At 40.5% G+C, this 12,579-nt stretch overlaps 1 protein-coding gene across 4 annotated transcripts in view; it reads right to left on the bottom strand.

The window, feature by feature from the left end:
- MTOR (mechanistic target of rapamycin kinase) overlaps positions 1 to 12,579 on the bottom strand; it is a 68,131-nt gene that overhangs the window by 19,843 nt on the left and 35,709 nt on the right. For all 4 annotated transcript variants that reach the window (XM_075520197.1, XM_075520198.1, XM_075520199.1 and 1 more), the window contains 8 exons: positions 11,031 to 11,106; positions 8,880 to 9,019; positions 6,158 to 6,258; positions 5,182 to 5,297; positions 3,740 to 3,817; positions 3,241 to 3,348; positions 1,015 to 1,140; positions 232 to 363 (listed from right to left, as the gene is read on the bottom strand). In XM_075520197.1, coding sequence (XP_075376312.1) covers positions 232 to 363; positions 1,015 to 1,140; positions 3,241 to 3,348; positions 3,740 to 3,817; positions 5,182 to 5,297; positions 6,158 to 6,258; positions 8,880 to 9,019; positions 11,031 to 11,106 — 877 coding nt within the window. The remainder of the gene's footprint in view (positions 1 to 231; positions 364 to 1,014; positions 1,141 to 3,240; positions 3,349 to 3,739; positions 3,818 to 5,181; positions 5,298 to 6,157; positions 6,259 to 8,879; positions 9,020 to 11,030; positions 11,107 to 12,579) is intronic.

Raw genomic sequence — 12,579 nt, 5'->3', positions numbered from 1 at the left:
TTAGGGCCAGGTCTTCTCTGTTACTACAGAGTTTTAAAAGAAAATTTCAAAAGCTTACCTTCTGAATAACAATAAGGAAAGGGATTAGTTACTCTTTTTTAGCTGAGCAAAAATAAAACCTTCGAACCTTCAGCATTGACTTTGTTCTGTGGGGATTATGAAGAGCTAACATGCATGCCACCGCACGAAACCTGAGCAATGAAACACAGAGAGTACTATGTTCTTTTGTACCTTACGGGCGCTCTTCCACATGTGTTTCATGTATGCATAAGTCACTTGGGGATGTACTGTTGGCAGTGGGTGATCCAGCTGTCGAGATGGATCTACTCCCAAGAGCAGGACAAGTGTCTTATGGGCCAAAGCCTAGAGAAAGTTGCAAAGATAAAAAGCAGGTTAAAACAAGCTCATTCTTACCTCCATTTCATATTGACTGCAGAAGTGCCCGCCACTAAAAAATACCTCCAACCCTCCAGATAAAACATGGACCATAGCAGCCTTTTTACCACTCCCTGGACTCATAAGAATACCATGTGATAAACCATATGTCTTCATTGGGATCAGAACGTTAGATTCTCATTTCAGAAGCCAGTGGAGAGTGTGAAGTCTCCGTTTCAATTATTTTTGGTAATAAATCTTGCGGTGAATGTCGAAATAGGATTGTAATGTTCAACGATAACAACATCACATTCTAGATTTGACAGAGTGCGCTTTAGCAAAGCGAGCTATTATTAATAATTACCAGTGCTGCATAAGAGCTTTCAGGTATAGCATGCAACAAAAAATTGGCTCTGAGGCATAATACAAGTCCCACGAAAATAACCGTGCCTACAAGCATGAACTCTACGCTGGTTACAATTTTAGCATTTCAACAATTTCTGATGAGTCTCCTCCTCAGAGGAGGATCCATCCCACTTGGGCAATGAAAGCATTTGGAAATGCTCAAGGTTGAAGCAGCATGACAAAGCCAATCGTCTAAAAACCTGGTGTAAAAGGGTAGAGCTTGATAATGCTCACCAGTCTCCCACTCTTGCCACACAAGCTGGCATACTTGAGCCAAGTTCTCATGTCCTCATGAGGATTCACAACAAGAGATCGGACCATCAATATTCTTTGCCAGTCTTCCACAATTCGTTGACAGCCCTGAGAGAGAAAGGAAGTGAGAACTTGTTAGTGTTTTATCTCTAATCTACTCCACAGAGCCTTAATTAAGAATCTGAAGGGACTTTTCCCAAGATGGAGAGACTTCAGTACCCGTAATTCATAGCAGGCCGACATTACAAACTAACTGGCTATTTCTTTAACACTGCAATGTGTGAAGAAGGTTAAGTCCTTGACTCTTATTCTCTGCAGCCAGCTCAGTGTTTGCAGTCTAGCGATATCCTCTAATGGAAAAAGGAGAAAAGCTTCTAAAGCAGAAATGCATCCAAAAATCAGGAAAGCTCTTTGTGCAATTCCGAAACGAGTCAAGAGTTTCATAACCCTTCTCAACCTAGTTTTAAAGCCTATTTTTGGTTTAAGCAGTGACAAATCTCAATATGGAGATGGTACAAAACCAAATGGTTGGAAAGATATTTTTGTTCTTGCCCTTTTTCTTCTCCTTGCATGTGTTGCTTTTAGAGGCTGGCATGACTGAACTGATATTCTGCCAGAAACTGCAGTTCCAACTCCTATGCTGCTTGTGCAAGCATTGTCTGGTTCTTGTCTGTCTGAAGGGAGAGGCACAACAACATCATCAGTCAGAGCAGGATGAGCCTGTATTTCAAACGTTCAAGGATGCTACAGAGAAGTAGAATTGTGGAAGGGACAGTAACAACCAAATACATGGCGCTTGCTGTAATGGCCAAGTATTTCAGGGTAACAGCGATGCTCTGAAGTTTGTATTGATCCAGAGATGACATAAGACTTAGTTTTGAGGTAAACAAAAGAATTCCAATGGCAGCAAGCACCTTAGCACCAAAGCATCTATTTCTTTCTCTTTTTCTTTTTCCCCAAAATTGAGGGCTGGGAAGTTAGGCAAAGCTTGTTCCCCAACACCCAAACAAACCTCATCCAATAGGCATTTTTAGATTATTAAAAAGCAGCTATAAAATGTGCAAGAACTGTATGTACTGCTCTCAGGAATACAAACAGTTGTATTCAGACATTACACTTCCTGTCACTCTCAGTTTCTCCACCCCAGTGGAATGCTCCTGAGCCTTTCCAGACAGGAATGCAGATGGGAGACTAAAAGCTTTGTCACAGTTTCCCAAACAGCTAAAAAATATGCAGCAGCAACAGCCTTTCATAAGGAGGCAGATGTAGCAGTCACAGTGAAGAACTCTGCATAGGGAGAAATTCTTCCTCCAGGCAGTGTATCAAAATTTGGCATAATGAGAGCATTTTACCCTAATTATGCTTCCCCTCCACCCCTTCCCTTGCAGGAATCACCTCTTTAAACAGTATTCCTGTATGTAAGTACTACTTCATCTGATGATGTTCACTTTCACTGTAGGGATGCCTCTTGTAAGGAAATAGTCTCAAAGTATTTGGCTGAATTATATCTTCAGAGGTGCTTTGGATTTTTGCCATTTAGAGTAAGACACAAACTTCTCTTTAAATACAGGAAAAGCAGAATTGCTAAAGGTCTCTTTTAAGAGGACAAGGCTAATCACAGAATCATAGAATCATTTAGGTTAGAAAAGACCTTTAAGATCATCGAGTCCAGCCATAAACCTAACACTGCCAAATCCACCACTAAGCCATGTCCCTAAGTGCCACCAATCAATTGGAAATGTTCTTGTAAGAGGTCAAAAAGAACACGACAATCTTTTACAAGTATGTGAATTCTCTGTCCAGTTTTCCAGCATTGTGAGAGAATTCACTTCTCCTTAAAATGCAGCCAGACAGGTAAAAAGTTCAAGCTAGCCTTATCCAAACCAGTATTTCCAGGTGTGATCCAACACTGAGATAAGGAGCCTTGAAGATGTTACTAGCGTCTCCATTCTGTACACATCTATTTCAAGGCTTAAATCACCGCACTAAAGTGTCACATCAGTAGACACCTCAGCAACATTAACCAAAAAGAGCCCAAACAACCAGGACAAATGCAAAGGAGCAGACAGCATGCAGCCATGTAAGCATATATGCTGTTGGGATATAAAGAGAAATGGAAAGATTTGCTGAGCCATCACACTGACTTGAAAGGAAGCTGTTCATGCCAGCACATCAGCATCTCCATCCTTGATCTTTACATAGATGTACCTGCAGTCTTTCCCACCAGATCTGGCGGATGATCTCACGGCGTTCTGGTACAAGTTTATACTGGATAACCTCTTCCAGCTCTGACAGCATCTGGCAGGATACCATAGCCTGAAGGAAACAATCACATTCCATCCCAATCACTACAGAACAAATCTATAATTAAGGAACAGTATTTTGGCATCAAAATCTTAAGTACATATGCTGCCCAACAGGTAAAGGACAGACTGCTATATACTGGTATCTAGATGATGTGCTGATTCAAACTTCCTAAATGTCAATTCTTATTTCTTTGGGGTGGGGGTGGGCGGCTCACTTCACTGTTTAATTTGTCCCAAAGCTGCTCCTACAAAGTTGTATTTCTTATCTGATGAGCCATTTAGCTTGTGGGCCTACACAGGTCTTATGCTCGATACAAGCGCTACTCGGAAATGTTATGCAACTTCTAGAGACAGTCTGAAGCAGCAATGAGGAGAATGAAGGCTGAGAGTTAGACACTTACCCCATAGGCTCGACTGTAGCTCTCTCCTGCCATGGCAGTCAGCTCAGCATCTAGCAGATCTCTGGCTTTGTCAATGCACTGAAATAGAACAAGATATTGGGGCAAAGGTGGTATGTTTTATCTAGAGTCAACTGTTGGAACTGCTATTCATCTGTTCCATCTCATGAACAAAGCTGGCATTGTTCCCATTCTCCAACAAGAACTACGAAAGGATGTTATCAATAGAAAGAACTGACAGGAAAACAGTGTCCAGGGACAGGTATAGGGGAAGTCAAGGAGGATTCATTCATCACCTCTACAGTCTGAAGTTTGTCTTTCTACCAAATCAAAGTTTGCAGTATTTCTAATCCTGTTGTCATTGTAGAGATCATCGTTAATAACATTTATAGAGGAAAAGAGAAGTTCACATTTTAGTGTAAGAGAGTCGGTTACAAAAAAGCCTCAAGAAATGTCCCTTGATAATATACAATGATAGAAAATAGCTTTCACTGTTTTACGTAACCCAACAGGTTTTTATGGATTTCACAGGACAGCAAATTCCATTTCTCTTCCTCCAACTAAGACATGCTCTTCAAGCATGAAACAAATCCTGCTCTGGTTCCAGCCATTATATAATCTCTCATCTATAGTTTTTCCTGTTCAAAATGTTAAAGGTTAATCACAAACTCTACCCCTTTGAATGCCTGGCTAATTTTACTGTGCACATCACCCAGAAATCTATGTATGGGTTTTGACAGAGCAGACTGAGTTACTCCTTTATCTAAGTTGGCAAGCCAGCACAGAATTCTGAGAAATGGTACTTGAGCTTCCTTGGAAAGTAAACAACATGCTTCACATCTACAGCAAGGAAAAAGTCGCTCTGCAAATCTCCTCTGTGACAAACAAGAATACCAATATAGCTCTGTTTAATAGACTCATTCCCTGCCTTGATTTCTCATCTCAGTCTAAGGTTTAAGATTTATCACTGCTACCAGAAAAATTAGAGGAAAAGTTCTGGTACATGATATATATGAGCACTTCACTGAAATAGCTGCAACAGACAGAAGTGCACAGAACACCCATGAAGAATCTTCTGTGTGTCTTATACCATGAATGCCTTTTATCAAGCAGTGCCTTGTAGAATGGAACCTCTGCTGAGATAATCCTTGTGCACTGTCTGTCTAGAAAACAGACATAAAAATAAAGAAGCTTAAGAATGACTAAGGCATTCTTGCACTCTATAGCACTGGACCACTACTATCTGTACATATATTCACTGCTGTGTTTCTGGAAATACAAGATAAGCTCAATCACCAAGGCCTAATACATCAACAGAAAAAAAGGTTATTGGGCAGTTAATAGGTTATAGCCAACTGCTTTAAAACAGCATGTCTCTCCATGCAGCAGTATAGCCTAGTTCATCTTAAACTAGGTATTGGGAAGCCAACAAGGAAGATAATTACCTGCTGAGCCAGTGAGAAAAGGTCCTGATGAAGAGCCAGTACAGCCCTGTAGAAAGCACCATCATGGGTGTCCCTTGGGATCATGCAGGTATATTCTTCCATGCTATCCCACTGACCTGCAGAGACACAGATATCCTCAGTAATACAACAGCCTTCTCTGCAAGGTAAGAACAGAACTATGCTACAGTGCTTGGACATCAGCGACTAGGCCTGAATGCTGTGTGGTACTTCTACATTTAAGTCAGCTCTCCAACAGCTTGTCTTTGGCAGGGACAGTCTGTGTTATATACAGAAACTGTATGTATACATACACAGAAGAGTTATAGACAAGGAAAAACATAGGCATTTTTCTTCTAGGCAAATTGTTATCCTCATGGAAAAGGTTCTTGCATTCCTTGTGATGAAAAAGTTGAAATGCTGACATTTCCAGAACATTTGAATGAATTAGTGTCCCACAAAGCAAAAGATTACTTTTTCTCAGCAAAGCCTGGCAGACAGCAAGTGATTTATAAGCTTCTCTAGTAAATATCTGGCTATCAGGATAACCGATATTTGGACCATTTATAGATGTACTCCACTTAAGATTGTCTACTCAGCAGACACAACCTACCAAAACGCTCAGCAGATATTGTTTTGTAAATAAGAGTCTGCCACAAATCCGAGAAATTCCGTTAATCTCATTTCAAGTCTGAGCTATGTTCAATGTAAAACTAAGTACCAGGGACCAGTTAAACAACTGATATCTGCTCAGACCAATAAGGCAGTCTCTTTGATACTTGAGATCACACTGGGAGACCTTATGTAAATGTAGGTTTTCCAAAGGGCTTCAGTGTTGAATAACACTTACTTCATATCCCAACGTAAATAATTTTGTTCTTTGATTTTGCTGTTTCTTATATTTTGTTGTTCTGAAGTTTAAACCATCTGTGCTTCCACATTGTGGATTGTCATATACTACCACACAAGCATACATTACCTAGACCCCAGGCAGCAGCAGCAGCCATCCTAGCCATCTTAGCTTGAGTTTCATCATTGACCTGTGTCCACTTTTCACAGCATTGCTGGTGGAGCTGCCCCCTAAGAAGAATCCACAATTTCTGATCAGTGAAAAGCCTCTTCTAAGAATTCCGCCTTGTTAAACAACTACTTTCCACAGATAAGAAAACAACCAGCCCCATCGTTCTTTTTATATAGAGTGGAGAAGAGGCTTCTTCTCTGTCCAACTCAGACCCACTAGTCTGATGACAAATACTCTATCATCAGAAAATAATTTAAAGGCACACTATGCTTTGAAAACACAAATCCAGACAAAAGTTTGCATAGGCATAAAGTAATGCCTACTTTATGAACTGAACTGTCAATGCCAGTCTACAAATACAGGAAAAAAAAAACCATTCCCAAGAAGAAAACAAACCACCACCAAAAAAGGGATGGTTAAATTTTTTTGAAAGTGTCGGTACAAGGAACATATGATCTGAATAGCTTGTGCATGCCTCCTGCTATCAAACATTTTGGATAAACACATCATCAAGTTTGAAGACAGAAGCTAGAGAATCAATGCTGCTGTAACCTAGTATGAAGACTTATCACGGCAAGATCTCAGAGGGGATCTGAATCTTTTATCTCCAGTGGAGAGGAAGCATCAGGATTTTTTATATTATTTCTTTTAAATCAACTGTGAATGCTCCATTAATCAAACCAATTACTGTGGGTGTTGCAGTTCCAGAATTTCTCAGGCTGGATACTCTGTAGCAGTGGAATAGCTGCCAACTGCGAGGGAGGCCAACTTGCCTTCTCTACTGTCATCCTCTCCCCTCCCAAAAAGGAAGACGAGTTAGTCAAACAGAACCAATGGGCTGCCACAGGCAAGACAGTCATTCTGACAGCTTAATGGTCCAGGAGAAAAACAAAAATAAAAAAACCCAAAAATACCCCCCACCACACCAAACACACACACACGCACAAAAAAACCCCCAAAACACCAAAACCAAGCCAAACCCAGCAACAGCAGTAAATCAGGACCTCACAGATGCTAATGAAGGAGTATGGCTCTTGCAGAGATAACTACATCAGGAGAAAAATGGCTAAGAATATTTTGGCTGTACTTTCAAAATGTCACTGCACAGAGTACTGAAATAATGATGCTGCGTAGTATCAGTTCTAGATTAACTGTCATATTCTGCCAGACTCCAGCACTACAAATAGTCAAGTTGAACACTACTGAAGAATATCAGCAGCCAAACCATGGAATCCTCAGTCTCAGGATGATGTCTCTATAGTCAGTTGCAAGGCAGCAGACAGCACTTTGCAAAGGCACTTCTGAATTGTAAAAAACATATGCATAGAGACAGAGTGCAGTTCCACAACAGCAAGCACACAGATCTTTGTGAGACTGTGATTGCTCTCATCACTACAGACTACCAACAGATGCACAACATCTAGCTCCAACAGAAGAAAAGCATCCTTTTGTAATATATTTGTCACCGATATGTGAAGAAGCAGGAGGTTCAGAAAGGACACTTTACACAAATACATGTCCTGCAGGAGGGAGAAATTCCGTAAATGCCTGGTGGGAACTGCCTACTCCTAGAAAAGATGATTGAGAAACGCTCAGTAAGAGGATCTGTCTTTCCCACTGAAAAAGCTATGCCCAATATGCCTCACCCTCATCTAGAAATAAAAAGGGCAGAAAAATGCTGTCAGAATCAGGTTTCTCAAACAGCTCAGTTTCTCTAATAGTAAAATGACTTTATTGAAGAGGAATCTCTTTACTGTGTGCCATCCCATGGGTTCACGTCAGGACCCATCAGGAGAGAGCTCTAGTGACATGAAAAGTTCAGTAGCAAGGCGGAACCTGGACCAAATCACATATGCCCCTGGGTAGAACTGCATGCTACAGTGCACAGGATGCCTTCTCCAATTATCTTCTTTGAATTGAAGTGAACAGGGAGAAAAACAGAAGCCCCTAGTTAACTAGCAAGCTATAAGTCACTACCAGCTCACCCTCTCACAAAAACGGACTCTAATCAGTTACATGTTGACAGTACACATTTAACACTGGGTTTGAAATACCAAATGTCCACAAAGACAATGCTTAATGAATGCTAAAAAGAGTAATAATGAAAAACGCAGCCATCTACAAGATGGGCAAAAGGGTTGTAAAGTGGGAGTAATTTATTTGGCATAATCTTACACCCAGGTGACTACTGGGAAGCAGACAATTTCACTAACAGTTGTGCAAAAGACCATGCATTCTGGATAGGCACAGGCTGACCATGAATAAATACAGAAAACTCTCATGTTTTAATCAGAGCTTAAAAAGGAGGGCCACAACAAGCTCCTTTTATGATTGTTTTTGACAAGTGCTGCCAGTTAATGTTTCGTGAGAGGTCCCCTCTATTTACAATTTCTTTCTCTGTTACAGATGGGGTTGATCTGACCATAAGACTGCAGATTCTCTTTCAGGGAGACCTTAACTTATCAGATGGCCCGTCCCAAAAGGCTTAGAGATGTTATTACCAATTCTGACTTCAATGAACAAAGTGAGAAGTCGCTGGAAATACTCAAACTATTAAGCAAGCAGGAGTAAATAGAAATTCAGGCAAAAAAAATTTCATTTGGATGACAGCATCCAGAGAAGAGTTAGGCACCATTTTTAAAGGCAACATTTCCTCAGTCTTCAGGCATTCCCCTCTTACCATTCACCAAGGGCTTCCAAGCAACGCATCCGTCCTAGCATCAGCTCAGGATCATCTTTGTTTGTGTCCATCTTCTTGTCATAGGCCACCAGAGCATCTTCCCATTCATGAAGTTTTTCATACCAGGTAGCTTGAATTTCCTATGGTGGGAAAAAAAAATTCAGAATAAATAGCGGGATTAATATTCACCATTCTATATTAACTACTGCAGCTTTTCCCCCAAAAAATCTGTGTCTATGGTGGTCACTTAGCCCTTTTTCATTCCAAATATCCTCATGGACTTCTACAATACAGAGAAAAGCCTTGAGCTAGTGCAAAACCAGGAACCTGCTTAACCTGCACAGAAATGAATTCAGGTTTACCAGAGGGATCAATCCAACATCATCCCCCTATGCAGTGCCGCTGAAATACTAGCTCAGTAGCTGGTGCTTTCCTTTTAGGAGAGGGGGAGTGAGCAAAATAGGATAAAGGGTAAATCTATAAAACATTCCACTTCCCATTGTTGCACATGCTTGCATTTAAACAAGAACAGTCCTGTGTTCAGGAATGGAGTGACTAACTGGGGAAAAAAACCCCCAACAAATCCAAAAAGCACACTGTGCATCTGGCTACTTCTAGGCCATTTTTTAATACAGCAGGTAGTATGATGTTGGTGTCCAATCATAGCCCTCACAGGGAAAGGCTGTGGTTTGTAACAAAGACTTTAAAAGTAAGCCAAGCAGTGATCCTTATCAGCTGCACAAACTTTTCTTCAGTCTTTGTTTCTAGATTTTGTTTCTAATTTTCAAGAAATAAAATGCATTAATATTTTTTCCATGCTTATCCCTGCCAATGTTTATCTGCTCAGTCCTTGGCAGTTCATGTCTTGACATAGGCTGCAGAATAGGTTCTTTTCCCAGCCCTGTGGGCAGGGTCGGTATAAACCATTATACCATTATACCAGTATAAACCTTTTATATAAAGGTTCCATTTAGGATGTTTATATACTAGCCCCTTAACTTCTCAGCTCAGTCATAATATTTCAAGTTCCTGTAAGTAGAGCTCACAGGTCCTCTTACTTTCTTTCCACTGCCTATTGTGGCAAACTCTGTGTTTTGAACTACATTTACTGCTAGAACTACATTACTGCTAAAGAGTGAGGTCAGAATTAGGTAACGTAGAGCTTTGCTCAATCCACCCAAGGAATCATAAGAAGCTGCAAAGATGTTCTGAAGACCATACTTCTCCCAGAAAGGGCTTCTTTTCCAGTCTAGGTCAAAACCACACATAATCCTACACCAGAGGAATTCCACCATTTTGTGCTTATACCTGTTCTCACTTTCTAGTGGTTCCTAATGAAAGAGGCTAGTCTACTGTGCTTCCAGGGCTGCCTTCCCTTTCCCAATCACTCTAAGGCACTGCAAAAATTATGACTGCAAAATCATCTTTTTAACAGACTAGAACTGGCAGGAGAGCACAGATGCTTTAGTCCCTGAACACAAATTAAATGCTTATAAGGAAGACAGGAAGAAAGGTAAGTCACGCAGAGAAAGACAGAGAACAAATACAGAATGGGGTTATTTTATTTCTATGAGCAGTCAAAATTGCAAGGGACTGGCTAATCTGCTATTCTAAATAATATCTGTGAACTCCCTGACAGGTTCACCTGCCTCCCGGATGAGAGAGGCTAGATGCACAACTTCCATCAAATCCTTACCTGGAAGGTGTTGATGAAGTTTCTCAAAAACCCTCAAGCATTTAAAGCTTAGAACAGGAACTTACTCCCTCCCTTCCCAGCTTCTTCTAAATAAAATGACTTATTTTGTCAAGTTGCAAGTTTCCCACAGCTGCATTTACTGTCAATGATAGCTGCTAAATTCTCCTCCAAATCAGGTTCCTGCACAAGTTCTTGCAGCCTTCCCCAGTTATTTTACCTGTATGCAGTGTGTGCAATATACAGCTAAGTACACAGTATACATTCCCATAGGCAGCAAAGCACCTTCAGTATGAACGAGGCAATATTATAAGTGGGCACAGAACCTCAACGTGATTGATTGAAAAAAAAAAAAAACCAAACAAAACCACCACCACCACACACACACACAAAAAACAACTCTACAAAAACCATGAAAACATAAGAAATGAAGAAGAGAGTTATCCAGCAGGACTCACCAGCTCCCCAAAGTGCTTCATGGCATATTCCAGTACCCCAGCAGCTGCTTCTGGCTGTTGCAGTTTATTGTTAATGCTGAAAACGCAGGAAGAGAAAGACCATTTAACACAGTTGGCCATTATTACGGGCTGGTATGAGCTTCTGCTTGATAATACCAAGCTCTATAATTTAGAAATACCAATGGAACACCCTCCTTTTTCTTTAAAACTTTCAAGTGAATGATTAGACTACATACGACACACAATGACTACATATTTGCAAAACAATAGATGCACACATATTCTCTGCGCATATTCTCAAGACTTGTTACACAAAACAGTGATTGTATATGATTATCAATTCTAAATAGCAGCCTGCATAGGCAGAATAATAGTTGCCAACAGTTTGAAAGGCATCATTTCTCAAACAGAGAAATGCACTTATTAAGAGCTTTACAGTACTGATTTTTTCCCCTTTCTCTTCAACAGACCACCAACTCCTTTAAAAATCAGAGTAGAGATTTTAATGCTCCAGGAAACAATCTACATCATTAGCACAGTTGACAAATGTCACCAGGAACACACCTGCTGACTTCACAAAAAGCTTGCAGCCCTACTTTCAGTCTCATGTTTCATATAATGCCTCTGCACTGGTACTAACCAGTACTGGTGCTCCTCTTTTGCTGGTTTTCGAGAACATATCAGAAACTCCTGTTATCACAACCAGTCCTCATTCTGTACCAGTGAGGCACCTTGCTTTGCAAGGGCAGCTGAATTTTGTGAAGCACAAGCAAATAGGCTACTCACGAGCCTGGTTCTCCAGTTCAGCAACATGATGTACAGTTATTCTCTTAAATCATTTCTATTTCACATTGGTTTCCTAATCTTACTATCAGAAATGGCTCTGTCTCCAGACTGGTGCTTGGTGATCAGTGCTTTTGCTAAACCCCAATTTAATGATGAAATAAACTTTTTATGAAGCTCCTGCTATTTTATAAAGCTTATTTACGAACAGTCTCTGGTTCATTCAGAGGAGAGTCTCTGCTCTCCTCTTTCCCTAGTGGTGCTGGAGAACAAGAAGTGCAAGTTTTTCAAAGCAGTATCACAACACCTAAGCATGCTACAACACAACCTACAGTTCAATATTAATACTAGTTAACATTTGGAATGGAAACAGCATAACCTAATAAAGCAAAACATGTCAACTGAGAGCAACGCAAAGCGACTTTTCATGGTCTTTGGATATGCTGCTGTAGATATAGGGAGCTTTCAGAAATGTCCCTTTCTTGCCTGCTATCATCAGAATAATTGTGTATTTTCCCCCCCCTATGAGAGGCCTGTCGATCAGTAAGAGACAAGGAAATCTATAGCATTAAAGGGAGTACTCTGAACAGATGAAAGTCAGAAAATTTTCAAATGAGTGCTGTATTTCTCCTGTCTGTGGAAGCTTCCTTTCCTGACAACTAAAGAACCAAGCTCCTAGACACACTTTGGATATCTGGGAAGGTCAAGTAGAATACTCTTGGAAATAGGACCTCAGAATTGCTTGAGCTCAAATCAGATTTAGTCA

Source organism: Mycteria americana, chromosome 18 (genome assembly GCF_035582795.1).
Source record: "Mycteria americana isolate JAX WOST 10 ecotype Jacksonville Zoo and Gardens chromosome 18, USCA_MyAme_1.0, whole genome shotgun sequence".
Lineage (NCBI taxonomy): Eukaryota > Metazoa > Chordata > Aves > Ciconiiformes > Ciconiidae > Mycteria > Mycteria americana.
This window is presented reverse-complemented; position numbering and strand designations above follow the sequence as displayed.